The sequence below is a fragment of the Globicephala melas genome, chromosome 11 (assembly GCF_963455315.2).
Source record: "Globicephala melas chromosome 11, mGloMel1.2, whole genome shotgun sequence".
NCBI classification, from domain to species: Eukaryota; Metazoa; Chordata; class Mammalia; order Artiodactyla; family Delphinidae; genus Globicephala; species Globicephala melas.
Genome location: NC_083324.2, coordinates 70,297,664 through 70,314,117, shown reverse-complemented (window position 1 = coordinate 70,314,117; position 16,454 = coordinate 70,297,664). Strand labels below are relative to the sequence as shown.

The 16,454-nt window shown below is 46.2% G+C and overlaps 2 protein-coding genes across 4 annotated transcripts in view; both read left to right on the top strand.

Annotated features, from left to right (window-relative positions):
- The first annotated feature begins 103 nt into the window (after positions 1–103).
- MED20 (mediator complex subunit 20) lies at positions 104–15,327 on the top strand. Of its 3 annotated transcripts, none has more exons than XM_030870765.2 (4): positions 104–235; positions 3,302–3,456; positions 7,230–7,483; positions 9,238–15,327. In XM_030870765.2, exons 1-4 carry the CDS (start codon positions 222–224, stop codon positions 9,451–9,453), a joined length of 639 nt encoding a protein of 212 aa, XP_030726625.1. In that variant the 5' UTR covers positions 104–221; the 3' UTR covers positions 9,454–15,327. The 3 variants fall into 3 exon arrangements, with proteins under 3 accessions (XP_030726625.1, XP_060164987.1, XP_030726623.1); XM_060309004.1 differs by having other exon boundaries at positions 121–455; positions 7,230–7,435; XM_030870763.2 differs by having other exon boundaries at positions 121–455.
- Positions 9,451–16,454, top strand: part of USP49 (ubiquitin specific peptidase 49) — a 74,955-nt gene continuing 67,951 nt past the window's right edge. Inside the window, exon 1 of the mRNA XM_060308999.1 lies at positions 9,451–9,508. The gene's annotated coding sequence lies outside the window, so the exon portion shown is untranslated. The remainder of the gene's footprint in view (positions 9,509–16,454) is intronic.

Sequence of the window (16,454 nt, the reverse complement as noted above, 5' to 3'; positions counted from 1 at the left end):
GGGGGGGTGTGGTGGTGGTGTCAGGCAGTGACGTCACTGGGGCGCCTAGACACGCCCCTTTTCCTCGTGAGCTAGACGTCTCGGCGTTCTGTTTTTACGTTATTTCCGGAGCGTCTCCCTGCTCTGGAGCTTGCGTTAGTTGGGCTGCTTCACCTCGTGTGGGCTGCCGGAGAGTACTGCATTTCAGTTGTTTGATCCTCCCATCATCCTGGCCCGACACCATGGGAGTGACTTGGTAGGACTTCAAGGGATTTTGTGGGGGCGGGGCTTGCCGTCTTGAAGGCCCTCGGAACCTCCAGTGTACCCGGGAGGAGGATCGGGACCGGGGTCCGCCACCCCCCGGGAGCTGAGCAAGATGTCCTCGTGTTGTGTGGGTGAGGGGGCCACCGTGAGGGCTGCGGAATCTGCGGGACTTTTCCCTCGGAGATGCGCCCCTTCCTCCTGGAAGGCGGCAGGTAAAAGGTTTTATCTTAAGAACCCATCAATTGTCGTGTACCTCCTTCCCTTGTTCTTGGTACGTTTTGCTGCCCGTGAGGCCATAGTACTGCCCGGGGTGGAACTTTAGGGTCGGAAGTAGGATATCGGGACTAGGACCCATTTGCAGGCAGGGCTGGATGGTGGGGGATTGGCAACAGGCAGACAGTATCTTTTTAAGGTTTTCGCCTGCCCCTCCCTACAGCCACTAAATGCGGTTACACCAGCCTGTGTATGGTCCTAGTTTGGCCATTTTAAGATCTTGGGTCTAGAGGAAAAAAAGAAGCTATTGGGAATTAGGAGATTGGGATTCCAGGCACATCACCTCTTCAGGACCTGTTTCTTACTATGTTTAATTCCATGGTTGGTTTAGTTTCTATGGACTTATTATCTCTAACATGTTATAAGTCAGTGTGGCAGGGAAAGATATGGGCCTAATTTTCTTGGAGGCATTAGTTCCAAAATGCTAGATTTCAGGGCTTTAAAAAAAATATATATATATATATATCTTGAGCATCCTTCTGGTCAGAGAGGGCTAGAGGCCAGGGTATCTGAAGTCAGTGGCTCTAGGCTTTTCATATAAGAGCCTGTGGGAACTCGTCCTCCTGGTAGCCCAGGTCTTGCAGATTTGTCAGGGACTGCACATTTGCTTCCTGCAGTTGACATCATGAGTTTCCTTCGAAGTCCTTTAGTGTAAGAAGGATGTGAGGAACGTGAATGAAAAGTTTGCTGAGGACTTCCCTGGCGGTCCAGTGGTTAAGACTCCACGCTTCCACTGCAGGAAACTAAGAGTTCCGCGCCTCCCTGTTTGCGGAACGTTCGCGGAACTAAGATCTGGTATGCCGCGGGGCGCAGCCAAAAAAAAAAGTTTGCTGCACAGAGGCATGGAACCCTGTTCTTTCAGTGCAGAAGGCAGACAGAGGGAAAGGGCTCTCTGTCGGTTGGGATGCTTCTCAAGTTTTTCAGCCTTCTAGGACTTCTGACCCCGGTAGCATTACCTTAGGGATTCTTTTTTTTTTTTGGCCTCCGCTGTGCCATGTGGGATCTTAGTTCCCCTAAGAACTAAGATCGAACCCTCGCCCCCTGCATTGGAAGTGCAGATTCTTAACCATTGGACTGCCAGGGAAGTCCCAGGGGTTCTCTTTTATTTCAAAATCAGGCACATAAGCATCATCATCATTGCTTGTTAGTGCTTTTTCTGATGGAGAGTAGTGACAATTTTTTAGCAACAGTAGGACTCTGTTTTTATAGCTTCATTTAGTTGATTATGATTGATCATAAAGCAATGCAGTGTCTCCCCAAATTCAGCCACGTATGACTGTATTTATGATTTTTATTTAGTCATGTAGCACTTGAACTATTATTTATTTGTTTATTTAATTTATTTTTTGGCTGCGTTGGGTCTTCGTTGCTGCGCGTGGGCTTTCGCTAGTTGCCGTGAGCGGGGGCTGCTCTTCATTGCCTTGTGCGGGCTTCTCATTGTGGTGGCTTCTCTTGTTGCAGAGCACGGGCTCTAGGCACGTGGGCGTCAGTAGGCACGCGGGCTTCAGTAGTTGTGGCACGCGGGCTCAGTAATTGTGGCTCGCAGGCTCTAGAGCGCAGGCTCAGTAGTTGTGGCGCACGGGCTTAGTTGCTCCACGGCATGTGGGATCTGCCCGGACTAGGACTCGAACCCGTGTCCCCTGCATTGACAGACGGATTCTTAACCACTGTGCCACCAGGGAAGTCCCCTGAACTATTATTTATTAATGTCTTCTTTGGATTCTGTTTCTTTTCCTTAGAAGTATTTTAACAGACAACTGTATTCCTGGGGAAGCATTCTGGTAGACTGGTTAAGAGCACAGATATGGAGCCAGCTCGCCTGGCTTTGAAATTTGGTCACGCCACCCCACACTAAGCTTTGTGACCTTGTATGAGTTATTCAACCCCTTTGTACTTCAGTTTCCTCATTGACAATGAAGAGATAATAATATTATATCTTATAAGGTTGATGTGAAGATTCAAAGAGTTAATTTATCTAAAGACCTTTGGACACTGCCTGGCACATAGTTGGTGCTTGGTGATCGTTTCCTACCGCTCTGAAGGGGAAGCTAGTTTCACTCACCATAGAAGGAAATCTTGGAAATAACTTTTTGTTTCATTGTTTTGGTTAAATTCTTGTACGTACTGTTGCCTCTCACTCCCAAAGATTAGAAACTTGAGGCTTGCTTTCTCTTTGATCCCAGGATCCTTAGAACTTTCCGCATCAATGGAAATGTTCTGTGTCAGCACTACCCAGTACACTAGCCCCCAGTCATGTGTGGCTGTCGAACCCTTGAAATGTGGGTAGTGTGCAGCTGAGGAGTTGAAGTTTTACTTTGTTTTATTTGCTTAAGTGTAAATAGCCGCATGTGGCTTGTGGCTACTGTGCTGGACAGCCCACGTGCAAAGTGTTAGAGAGTTGGTAAAAACATAATAACCCCAAGTTGAGGCTTTGTCTTTGATGTAGTCAGAGCTGAAAGAAACGCAGAGGAAATCCCTTTCTCATCGTATAATTCAGTGTTACTGCATGCTCAGTCTGTATGCCACCTAAAATCTTCTCTTGAACATTGACACACATACCACACTCGGGAAATGCTGTTGCCATAGACCTGAGTCCTGAGACCTGCTCTGGTTCTTAGCAAAGCTCTCAGGGACTGTGGGCCTCTGTTTCCCTGTCTTTAAAATGAGGAGGTCTGGGTTGATGGTGACTAAGGTAACTACTGGCCCTGATGAGCTGTGATTCTGCGGGTGAGTGAGTGACTCAATGAGTACACGTGCATGATGATTTTGGTCCTCTCCCTTCCAGTGTGTCCCAGATGCCCGTGGCCGAGGGCAAGAGTGTCCAGCAGACCGTGGAGCTCCTCACCCGGAAATTGGAGATGCTTGGAGCAGAGAAGCAAGGAACATTTTGTGTGGACTGTGAGACCTACCACACGGCTGCCTCTACCCTTGGCAGCCAAGGTCAGTGAGAGATTGGTCTATGGGATGGCTGGAACCTGGCGTGGAGTTAATAGACATTCATGTTCATTGAAACCTTTCTGCTCTTCTGCTGAGGGTGGTATTCGTGGACATGTGGCAGATGAGTTTCTGAATTCATTAATTTTTGGCTTCATCTCTTAGACTGGGCCTGTGTTGTAGTCTTTTTGCACTTTGCACTTTTAAAACAGTGTTTCTCAGAGTGTTGGTCACCGACGAATTGCCTCAAAATCCTCTGGGTTACTTGTTAAAGGTGCAGGTTCCTGGCGCACCCCCCCACCCCACCCCCGCTTACCGACTGACTGGTAATCAGTCATAATCTACATTATAATAAGCCCCACAGATGGTCTTCATGCACCCTTAAAATTGAGAAAGACTCCTTTGAGGCTCAGAAGGCTTTGCATATGATTCTCTTGGAGCTTTAGAGTTTTGGGAACTTTTGTAGAAAGGCTTCCTGTTTCCCACACCTAGCCAGTGGCCTTGGCTACCTCCTTAGCATAACCTTGATCAGTGAAACAGCTTTTGTTTTAAATGCATTTCAAGGTGAGATGGGCTGTGGTTGGTGATGTTAGGGAGGTAAAGAGGATTTTTGGATAGGAATTAGGGAACCTGGGTTCTCTTAGTCTTGGCTCTGTAGTAACTTGATTTTGGACGGTTCCATAGCACAGTGACTAAGAGCCTAGGTCATGGAACCGGACAGCTGAGTCCTGGCTCTGCCACAACTAACTGCAACTTTAGGTTATTCCCGCAACCTGTGACTGTTCTTATGCTGGTCACTTGCCTGTTTCCCCAGGGATCCATTCCCTGCACTTCTCCTGCAAACTACATTTGCAAGGCCTCCTGTAAGTTATCTTTGGCCAGTGAGAGGCACGGGGGAAGATTCGAGGATGGAAGAAAGAGAGTCCACAGTCTCTCTCTCCCTCTCCCTCTGCCTTGGGCTGTGTCTCTGGCTGTTGTTTCTTCCTTGGTTCTAGCTCCTGTTCAGCAGCCCTTGTTCCTGGCTCTCGTAACAGCACATCTTCTCTTTTTTCTTCCAGCCTTAGGGATGGTAGTGGCTCCCTGTGTTGCTAATCTTTGGGTGGCTTCACCATTCCATTCGATTTTTCAGTTATTCCAACCCCTGTACTTCATTCCCTGTATTAAATCCCCTCTAATGAAACTGTCTAGTGGGGGCTATGTTTTTTGCACCCTTCCCAATACAGTTCTCTTATCTGCAAAATGAAGATAATCACAGTATTTACCTCCTAGTGTTGTTGTGCTAGTTAAATAAGTTAATACATGCAAAGCACTTAGAACAAAGGTTGTCATGGAATAAATGTCTAGTAAATGGTAGCTAAGAACTGAACTGAATTTCATCATCAGTAAAATTGCAGTGTTAACATTTGTTTTGACTGCAATAGGAAGAATACAAGGAATCAAAAGAGAGAACGGTTATGAAAGCATTTGGAAAACAAAACACTTGTATATAGACATAAGATAGCATGCTACTTCTGAGAAGCTCTTTGGCCTGGGCTCTGTTTTCCTCATCAGACCTTTACTTTCAAGGAACTACAGTCTAGGTGGAAAAACAGCACATTCTCAGCAGGCAGTGGGGTAGAATGGAAGGAGCTCAGAAGGCCTGGATTGGAGTTCCGGTTCTGCTGCTTTACTGGTTCCGTGTCTTTAGGTCAGAAGTTCTCACATTGACTAGCGTTAGCATCACCTGGAGGGTGGGAAGGCCCTCAGATCGACCCCCCCCACCACCCCTCACGAGTTTCTGACCCAGTAGGTAGGGGGTGGGGCGGAGAATTTGCATTTCTCACAGGTTCCCAAGTGGTGGTTGGTGCTGCTGATCTGGGACCCAAATCTTTAGTTGCCTTTCGACTGTTTTCGAGACAGTAAGAACACCTGCAGACTCCCGTAGTATGAACTAAGCATGTAATCACAGTGAGTCTGCACAGGAACAGAATGCCAGATTGGCTTTGGATGTCTTTTTACTGGAGGGTTGAAATGTTTTGAACTGGATTTCTCAAATGAAAGGTGTGAATTTGCAGCAGGCAGTGGGGAGGGCGTGGGGGGAGGCTGGTGTGGAGCCTGGTGTGTTCAGGAAGTGGCAGCACAGTGGAGGCCTGTGTGGAGGTCACAGCGCCCCCCACCTGTCTCCTCACTCTTTCCCATCGCTGCGCTCTCATCCCTGCCTGAATCCCACCCTCTCTTCATAACCTGGTTTTTCCATGAAAGTTTTTCCTGGTGACTCTTGCCCACTTTGATCACTTCCTTCCCTGAAGTCTTTCCTTCCTTCTCAAGACTTCTGGTCTCTCCCAGGCAAGCACTTTCGTTTTATGGTCTTCTAAAGAGTTTTCCACCTATCTTTAGTGAGATTGTCAGCTTCTTGAGGCCAGGGGCCAAGCCCTCTGCTTGTGTGCCTCTTAAACCCTGGCACAGTGTTGGGGATAGTTTAAGTACTTAATAAATATTTGGGGTTGTGGCAGTCTGTCCATTAACTCTTGTAGTGAACAAACTTTGCTTCCCATTTTTTGCCTTCTTCCATTTTCTACTTAACGAAAAATCTATACAGCTTCCCTTCCTTCTTGCAGGAAACCTATAGTAATCAGTGAGAAAACTCATTTCTCAGAAACTGGAATGGGTGAGCTGGGATTTGAAACTGGATCTTGTGATTCTAGATCCTGAGTTCTTTGTGCTGTAGTTGTGCTGCTTGCTTCCCAAGCCGGCTAGATGTCTTAAAATACTCCAAAGGCTCCCCGTTGCCTTCAGGGTGAAGTCTGAACTTGGGCACAGGGCCTTCCCTGGCAGTCCAGTGGTTGAGACTTTGCCTTCCAATGCAGGGGCTGTGGGTTGGATCCCTGGTTGGGGAACTAGATCCCACATGCTGCAACTAAGAAGTCCGCATCCTGGATCCCGTGTGCCTCAACTAAGACCCAGCACAGCCTAAATAAATAAATAAGAACAAATATATATATATATATATATATATATATTTTTTTTTTTTTTTTTGCAGTATGCAGGCCTCTAACTGTTGTGGCCTCTCCCGCTGTGGAGCGCAGCCTCAGCGGCCATGTCTCATGGGCCCAGCCGCTCCACGGCATGCGGGATCCTCCCGGACTGGGGCACGAACCCGTGTCCCCTGCATCGGCAGGCGGACTCTCAACCACTGTGCCACCAGGGAAGCCCCAGATAAATATATTTTTTTAAATGTTTAAAAAAAATTTTTTTTAAATGAACTTGGGCATGGAAGAGAAGGCTCTGACCTCCCTTTCCAGCCTCGTGCTCAGATACTCTTCTGTGGGGCCACTTCCTATGTTTCAAAGAGGGAGGAGGCCAAGGAAGGTAGGGATGGACAGAAAAGAGAGCAGCTGCTTCGTTTGGTGTGCTCAAATGCTGTTACTTTTATTTTCCTTAATATGTGATACCTGTCTGTACGAAAGACCATATGTAAATCCTCTGAGTTATTAGTCATCATCCTTAATCATCCATCTGTGAGCCCATTACTCAACTTAAGAATTAAACCATTATCCACTGTCGAAGTTCCCCGTTTGCCCCTCACCTTTTTCTGTAGAGCAGTGGGTTATACCACATGCCACCTTTTCCTCTCCCTTCCTCTCTGGAAATGGCTGTTGGCGAGGGGCTTCCCTCCACTGCCCGCCAGGACGGTTGAGGTGATGCTCGATTGCCACCTGGCTTTGTTCAGCGCATTGGACTCTACTCCGCGGTTTGCTGACGAAGGTCTTGATACTGAGTAGCATCTCCGTCCCTCGCAGGTCAGGCCGGGAAGCTGATGTATGTGATGCACAATTCCGAGTACCCTTTGAGCTGCTTCGCCCTCTTTGAGAACGGCCCTTGCCTTGTTGCTGACACCAACTTTGATGTGCTCATGGTGAAGCTCAAGGGCTTTTTCCAGAGTGCCAAGGCCAGCAAGATTGAGACCCGGGGCACCCGCTACCAGTACTGTGACTTCCTAGTGAAGGTGGGCACGGTTACAATGGGGCCCAGTGCCCGAGGCATCTCCGTGGAGGTAAGACCTCGGTGAAATAGGAGCATATGTGCTGAAGGGGCTGGCTCTGCAGATTTCCACGGCCCCTGAGCAAACAGATGTTTCTACCTACCTGATTCCTGTCCACAGAGCCACTGTGCTTCCTCTCCCTGCGTCTTCTACCCTTTCTTTAATCACTCAGGGACTCTCTAACCCAAGCTGGGTTCTCAGCAGGTAGAGAGCTTAGGAGGGCTGACTTGCTGGAGAAGGGGAGGGATGGTCGGAGAGTGCGGTGGGAGCAGGTGAATTCTGATGTGGAGGGACCAGTCACCCATCACAAGGACTGGAACATACCAGGGCAACTTTCAGTGCAGTTAACTTTTGGGAGGTGGAAAAGTTGTGCAGCATGGGAATTCCCTGGTGGTCGAGTGGTTAGGACTTGGTGCTTTTACTGCTGGGGCCTGGGTTCAATCCCTGGTCAGGGAACTAAGATCCCACAAGCCGCCACAGCCAAAAAAGTTGTGAAGCAAAGATGTGCCTTTCCCTTTGACATGCTGTCTACTCTCATGGTGTGTGGGATGACTTCATCTTTGACGTGTACACTGAAAATGACAAAGACGGAGTGTGTCAGCGGAGTGTGTCAGTAGCTGGCTTTGGGACCAGTGAGAGTCTGCAATCTACCATGGTCCCCCCCAAAATAATAAGTAAGCTACAGGGCCTGCCTTTTGAAAATTGACGATTTAGTAAAAGAGCAAGGCCCAAACACACAAACTGTTTTTGAAATTAGTCTATAAGAAATGCCATAAAAGAGGCACAGATTGCTCTGGGAGTTCAGGCCAAAGAGAGCACTGCTGACCTTGGGGATTGTGATGCCTCCTGCAGGAGTAGCATTTAAGGAGGGACTTAAAATATAGAAACCGGGGATAGGTCAGCCCTAAGGAGCACCCCAAGTGAAGAAAAGGGCGTTAGTGGTCATTACTGCTATGACACTCCAGGGACCTCTAGAGCCAAGATTTCCTGACCCTTTTCATTTGTGATACACCTTGCATTTGCCGAGACCCACTGGAAACCCAGTCTGTTTATCCTTCACGTTTCCAACTTTTGAGTACAAACACAGCCTGGCTGTTTCTTTACTTGTTTCTCCTTATGGTTACCAGTAATTTCCCCGGCCATCTCTCCAGTGAAAAATTAGGAGAGGAAACTGAGAAAGCCTAAGATATGTGTCCTTTGGCCCCTGTCACATGGGTTGGGAAATTATTTCTTAGGGTCAGAGCCCAGGTTTTATCTACTTAGGGAGTATTGTTTGGTCTTGAAGTGACTTATGAGCACATGTGTCTACTTTACCCCCTACTGATCCCCCCAGCGCGCGCACACACACACACACACACACACACACACACACACACACACTCATACACACTCACTCTGTCTCCTGCTCTTCATTTTCTCTCTCAGAATTTTCCTGAGCTCTCCATGAATCTGCATCCAGCATCGCTGGGACTATATAGTTCTGAGATAATTCAAACGGTCCTAAATCTGCTTCTGGGTCTTGTGCGTAGGACTGTGGGTTGATAACCCCAAGATGAGACTATCTGAGCCTAAAGGGAACTATGCTGGGTGTGTCGAATCCCTGGTGTTTGGGTTGGATATTTCCTGCGGGGCAGCCCTGTGCTAGAAGGTGTGTGTCTTTGCCTCAGGGTTGGGAAAGAGGGGCACGGGGGGCAAGAGGCGCACGAGAAGCAGACGACCTGTCCTGGCCCTCGCTTACCCTCCGTCTCTGTTCTTCTGGTCTCCAGGTGGAGTATGGCCCCTGTGTGGTAGCTAGCGACTGCTGGAGCCTGCTGCTCGAGTTCCTGCAGAGCTTTCTAGGCAGCCACACCCCAGGGGCTCCCACTGTGTTTGGGAACAGGCACGACGCTGTCTACAGCCCAGCAGACACCATGGTCCAGTACATGGAACTCTTCAACAAGATCCGCAAGCAGCAGCAGGTGCCGGTGGCGGGGATCCGTTAGTGACTGGCAGCTGCCCGGCTGAGCTGTCGCCAGGGGGACTCCACAGGAGGAGCAGGTGCTGCACCCTCAGGCCTCTGGACCCCAGAAACCCAGGGCAAACGGGAAGGTTTTCCTCCCTCTCTAGTTCCCAGCTGTGGCTTCTGTTCTGGGGCTCTGGACTCCCCTCCCCTGACCCTCACACACAGCCCCCCCGACAGGTGTTTCAGCTGGACTTGGCCTGTCCTCAAGAACAGTAATTACGAAGAGTGGAGAAGTTTGGAGCTTTCCTGCTTTAGGGGAAAAGATAGGATGGGGGTGTCCCTGCCTCGTGAGGGTGGGGAAGGCAGTCTGTATTGCTAACTACTGGGGATTTGGTCCAGGCCCACAGTGGACAGGCTGCAGGTTGTGTTTGGGTTGGGCTGTAATAAAGGCTTCTCCCTCTGCTCAAAGGATGTGGCTGGGCCCCTCCTGGAAAAGGAGTAAGAGGCACAGCTTACTTGATGGTTATCATTTTCTGACCTGTTTGCTGAAGTGAATTGTGAGTTCACTTTTCTAGGGTGTTGCCTGAGTCCTTTGAAGTCTTCCTCTGGACATCTTTCCATTCTGTTGTGAATTATATTAAGGCACAGGCTAAGGTGCTGTAACAAGGAGAACCTAAAGTACAGTGGCTCTTAGAAGTTTATTTTTCTCTTTTCTAATAGTACAGAGGTAATCAAATGGTCCAGGGCAGATTGAACTCCACAGGGTCATCAGGAACTTGGTTTCCTTCTGTCTTGTTTAGCCACCCGTAGGGTGTTGTCCTTGGGTGAGTCAAAGTAGACATTGGCTCCATGTCCACATTCCACTGGGGAAAGAGAGAGAGAAAGCAGTTTCTTTTTTAAAGGACATGACCTGGAGTTGCTTAAATCACTCTGGCCACATCTTGCTGAAAGGAACTCTGGGACATAGAGCCTCTTACTTGGGTGGTCTTGTGCCCAGTTAAAACGCTGGGGGTTCTGTGACTAAAAGATGAAGGAGAAAATGGATGTGGGGACCCAGTTAGTAGCCTCTGTTACACGGAGCTCAATGGATGTGCCCAGGAATGTTCTTGGCTGTTACTTTGCAGAGAGTACCCCTGTAAGCAAGCCATTCGTTTATGAGTTGGACTGTGATAGGGCTGATGCGAGAGCCACTTTAGCTGGATTAGTCACATGGGAAGTCACTTCCACACCCCCTGCCTAAGTCTCAGCATCAAGACCTCTCCAGTTCTCATGCGCCCAGAGCTTAGGGTTAGACAGTTGACCTCGTACTCACACTGTGCTTCATGCTTTCCTGAGCTCTTTCTCCTCATCTCATTTGAGCCTCCAAGCTGCTCATTTGACCTACATTGTCTCCCTACCGCACTCCTGCTGCAGGAATGTTCAGTCCAGCTAGCATTGAGATACACAGAGATGGTCTTAGGAAATGTATTAATGTACATACTGCAGTATTGTCCTCAAGGATACTGTTCCTCATTGAAGGCACCTAAAGAGAAATTGTTTTCAGATCTAAGTGCTCAGATCTAAAGCCTCTGTAACAAGAATCATGCAGTGGTCATGTTTCCCTTTTAGCTTTGGCTGGCAGGAAGCTCAATTCAACTTTCTAACTGTAGGACCTGTCATTTGTGTTTCTTGTTCTCACCTTCCCCTGGCTTCTTGTTTGTTTCTTTGCTTTGTTTTTACTTTTTTAAATGGAAGTATGTTTTAGATATTATTTACACATAATAAAATGCAGAGATTTTTTTATGTTTTTGGCCTTCTGATTTATGTTTGCTTTTGTCTAGATTAATCTATTTGTATTTTTCTGTAGGCTGCCTCAAATTTTCTATGAGATGAGATAGCATTTTGAACATAATGTGTTCCCGAAAATATATAGAAATTGAGTGTGGTAAATATAACCCCAGACTTATGCATTATAAAGAGGAGTTCCTTAAAAACTAAAAAAGTAGTATAAACTCCCTAACTATCTGTGCCTTTTAGACATAATCTTGACTCATAAATTTCCAGCATACTTCACTTTTGTTCTTTTCCCTTATTTTGAGCACACATTTGACCAAGATTTAAGTCCAGTAAACACCAGATCAGGCTTTAAGAATTGCCACTTTTTGTCCATCTTTGTCCTTTGCGTCAGTTATAGAAAACTTACTGCTAAAAAAGGCGGGTAATGCAATACATTTTTTAATTAGCAAATTCAACTCCACTAGCAAAGTTGCCAAAACTGAACTGGTAACTAGTGGGAAGGGCCCAAATGTCATCCAGCTTTTGTATGTAAGTCTGAATGGGGCTTTCAAGAGTAGTTTAGGGTTGTCGGTGTATAGTTTTTGAAAGTTCAGGTTGAATGAAAGTTGAGGAGCATTTGTATAAAGGGAAAAGAGGCATGGTTATCCTCATTCTAAAAATGAAAAAAACTTAAACTCAGCTAGTAAATGGAGATGTTGTATTTTGGGTTCAAATCTGACATTCCTCCTTTTACACTAGACTGTCTTCCTGTCACTCCTTCCTTTGCTTCCGGATGCCTTACCCCTCTCCCTGTCTGTAGCTACCCCAAAAGAGCAGAAACCAGGACACTTCTGGGATTCTGCTAACATGTCACCTTGGTGGGTACCTTTGTCAGAGTCACATAGAAACCTGCCAACCTTGACTGTCAGAACCATGCAGGGCAGCTTTGGAGTTTACCTGGTTCTCCTTCACTGTAAGATGGGGAGGCGGTGGCTCCCAGGGGGGTCATGCTGAGAGGTGAGGCTGGAGTCAGGACCAAACTTCAGACTCAGGACTCGTGGCTCCCAGCGTGTGACAGAGGGTGGCGCCTGGACCTCTGTGTGGTGCCAGGTGATCTTAGGTGGAATGTGGAATACATTTTTGTTTCCGTACTTATGCCGTATTCTAATGTACATCAGAGCAAAGTATAACTGGCACTTCATGTCTTAGGATGAGGGTAAATAAGGTTTTTAAGAAGAGTCTGCTTAAAGGGAACTGTTAAGTTATAGTGCAGGTGATACCTGCAAAAGGCAAAATCTGGAGGAGGAAGGAGGATGCTAGAATTTGGGGAGACACTGAGTTTCGTCCACTTTGTGTATCCATTGATAGTTCCTGCTCTTTCCTCCTGTGCTGTTCTGATTCTCTGTACCTGTTTCCACGCTGCCTCCCGCTTGCCTTCCTCAGGTCTTGAATACCAAGTTGTCACATGTCCCCCACTGTGTATTGGTGTCACTGCTCCACTGAGGGAATACCTAGGGACTGGCCACTCCTCCCCACCACCAGTTCTGCCCCAACCCGCTGTGTCCAGTGTTCATTCCTCAGGCTTCAGGATGAGTGAAAAGTTTTCTCTCCGAATCCTGGAGGGAGGGTGCGGGGAGCAGAAGCGTGTCCTCCAGCTGTCAAAAGTTGAGACTTAAAATATGGGAAGGGCTCTAGGCTGAACATTTTGAGGACATTCACAGTGGATTTAGAGCCAGGCAGGATGATGTGTGGCCTTTCCCTCACCACAGCCTCCCTCTCCATATCTGCTGCTGTCTGGGAACCTTGGGCAGCAGTCCCCGGTCACAGTTGCTGTGCGGAATGGCGACCGGCTGGGTTACAAGTTTGGTCCTCTCCTGGGGAGTTGCTGTTTTTGGCCTTCAGTCACTTGTGGAGGGGATTTTCCCCCAAGGTGAGAACTCTGCCATTGTGTAGAGCATTCCAAAATCAGTCTCTTGGGTTAGAAGGGACCTTTGAGGTCACACAGTTTGACCATCATTCAGTATTCACATCTTTACACCTTCCCTCCCAGAGATCATGCCGCATTAACTTGGCCTCATCTAGGGAACTCTGTTCTCCGTGTATTTCATTTTTGTCATTACCTCTGAGACAAAAAGCAAAGCAAAGCATACCTGTCCTTTCCCTTGCAGGTTGTGGAGACTGTGTGGTACTTAATGAGGGAGTAGACCATTAGTTAGGGCTATAGTATGAGCAAGCCATGACTCTTCAATGCACTGTGGGTTCTCAGCCCCTTAGGGGAGCTTCAGGAGGCCTAAGATGCCTTGAAAGTGGACACGGCTTTGTGTATACGTGCAGTTTTCTGGGAATAGGATTTATAGGGTTCATTAGAGTATTTCAAAGATCTGTGGTCCCAAAAAAAGAATCTCTAAAGGGAGTACATTGTGAAGGGAAAGAGCAGGAAGACAAAGATAAATCAGGTGTGACATACATCCGGCTGACTTACTGCAAGCGAGACCTTCCACTGACTTCTGAATCCTCACCTCGGGTCCCATCTCGGGATTTCCCTCCTTCATTTTATAGGTCTTCAGGCCTTTCAGTCAGTTTCTGGGAAGCTGAACTGTGTTCCTGCTCTTTTCTTTCCTATAGGTTCCTGCTTCTCATCTTGTCACTACATATACATACACACAACCTCTCAGAAATGAGTAGGAGCAAATATGTGTGAAGCAATCTTTATACTACTCTTTTGTGCCCCAGGAGTTACTCTTCCATTATGACACACTCCATGGGATCTGAAAATTATCCTGTTGTAGTGGCATTTTGCTTAATGAGCGTGTTTTCATTTTTCAGGATGGTGTGATTGATGAGGCAGAGAAATAGTTCCTTGCCTCTGTGATGAAATTAGCAAGTTAAAAAAAAGGATTCTTGGAACTCTCGGGGCAAAGATTCCTAATTCTCTTGTAGTCTCTGTTTTATTCCCTAACATATCCCTGTCCCATCAGATGGCATAGACCTGTTTTTAAGGTTAATCTGAATTCTACTGAGTTTTCTTTGGAGGCTTTAAAAAAGAATTTAGGGACCACATTTGTATATCCTAGATTGTCCCAAAGGCAGAAGTCAATATTGGACATCTGTTGTGTGGGAAAGGCAAGGCTAGGAATGTGGAGGTGACAGGTGTTTCGAGGCAGCCTACTAAATGGAAGAGAACACTGCTTTAGGAGACAGATGTCTGGGTGCTAGCCATAGTACTGTCCCTAACTTGCCAGGTAACTTCAATCACGTTGGCCTTTCTGGATCTCATCTGTGTAGTGGGAGTAATGATGCCCTCTTTCTGTACTTCATAAGCTTGTTGAGAGGCTCAAGGGAGAATAGATGTAAAGAGTGCTTTGGAGGCAAGGTGATGCTGTCTCTGCTTTTGCTTCTTTTTTTTTTTTTTTTTGGCGGTACGTGGGCCTCTCACTGTTGTGGCCTCTCCCGTTTCGGAGCACAGGCTCCGGACGCGCAGGCTCAGCGGCCATGGCTCATGGGCCCAGCCGCTCCGCAGCACGTGGGATCTTCCCAGACCGGGGCATGAACCCGCGTCCCCTGCATTGGCAGGCGGACTCTCAACCACTGCGCCACCAGGGAAGCCCTCTTGCTTCTTTTTAATGGTGCTAAAGGTATTGTGTATAGTTAGGATGTTTGAGATGGGAAGCTATAGGGTTATTACTGCTTGGTAGCAGGTTAAAATTCTCCTCCAGTGCAAAGGAAATAGTTGTAATAGAGAAGAAGCAATGTGGAGAGAGAGTCCAGAGAAAGTATCTATCATACAGGTGTATTTTTGTCATCAGTGAGATCAGTGAGCACAGTTGTAGGGACCATTTCTAGAGCATGGAAATATATTTTTAATATTTACTCATAGTGTTGGGATTTTACTTGTTCTCCTACAACCTAACGGAAAAGAAGCTGAGCTTTAAAAAAAAAAAAAAACAAGAGTGGGGTAGAAATGACTATATTTTCTTTGTGTAACACATCCATCCCTGTTTCCCCTCAACCCCTAAGCCTTAGTTGTGCCTGCTTCTGAACTGCTTTTTGGGTGCCAGTGTATATGGTGACTGAAGAAAGTTGTGTCTAAAGAAAGTTCAGTGTTCCTGATTCTATTTTCCATTCCTCATTGATGAACCACCTAAGCTCTTAACTCTGAAGCTACAATAAAACCTTTTTGTTAGCTATCTTGCACAGCCTTTTCATATTTGAATTATCTAAAATAGGCTTCTTATTCTTTCTGCTTCCATCTGATACACAATTCTCAAACTTTTTGGTATCAGGGTTCCTTGATGCTCTTAAAAATTACTGAGTACCCCAGAGAGCTTTTGTTTATGTAGGTTATATCTATTGGTACTTACCTTATTAAAACTCATTTATAATGAAAAATGAAAGTATTAATTCACTTAAAAGTAACAATAAACACATCACATGTTAACATAAGGAAAATATTTTAATGAAAAATAACTTTTTTTTCAAAGAAAAAATTTAGAAGAGTGGCATTGTTTTATATTTTTGCAAATCTCTTGAATGTCTGACATAATAGAAGACAGTGGCTTCTAATATCTGCTTCTGCAGTCAGTGTGTTGAAATTTGTTGTTTGGTTGAAGAATATGAAGAAAATCCAACCTCACACAGATGTGTAGTTGGAAAAAGGGAGAAGTATAGTGATACCGTCTTCCGATAATTGTGGATGTTTTTTGATACTACATCACAGCTCCGCTGAAGGTTAGTTGCAATGTGGAACCTCAAATTCTATCAGTGAACTTTTTGTACTCTATTATATTAACATTCATTGGTTTATTTTGCACTTTGAAGGGATCTTTTACCCATACACAATTTTGTAGCATCATGCATTGGTCATCTTGGAAATACTGCAGATCTTTTAAATGTGGACACATTTCATTTTGCAATATCAAACAACCATATCTATTAATATCACCACCAATCTCATCAGAAAAGTCTTGGGAAGCTGTTAAGCCCACAGTGGCAGATATGTTTTCGAAAATTCTAAGTTTTGCCTGAGAGCTTGAGTTTGATCAATGCTGTCAGGCTCCATTTGTTTATTTTTGAGAAAGTATCTTTCGGATACCCAAGGCTGAATGACTGTAATTTATCTGTTAGCTGTTCTTCCAAGTAAAAATGGTATTGCATGAATTGCTACTTCAGCTCAAAATTCAGAGAAATTGCACAAGTTCTTTTCCTCAAGAAAAACATTGTAAGGAACAAAAGTGCTTTATGCCTACAGCCACTTAATCACATAGAGGAGTATTATTGAAAAAATTT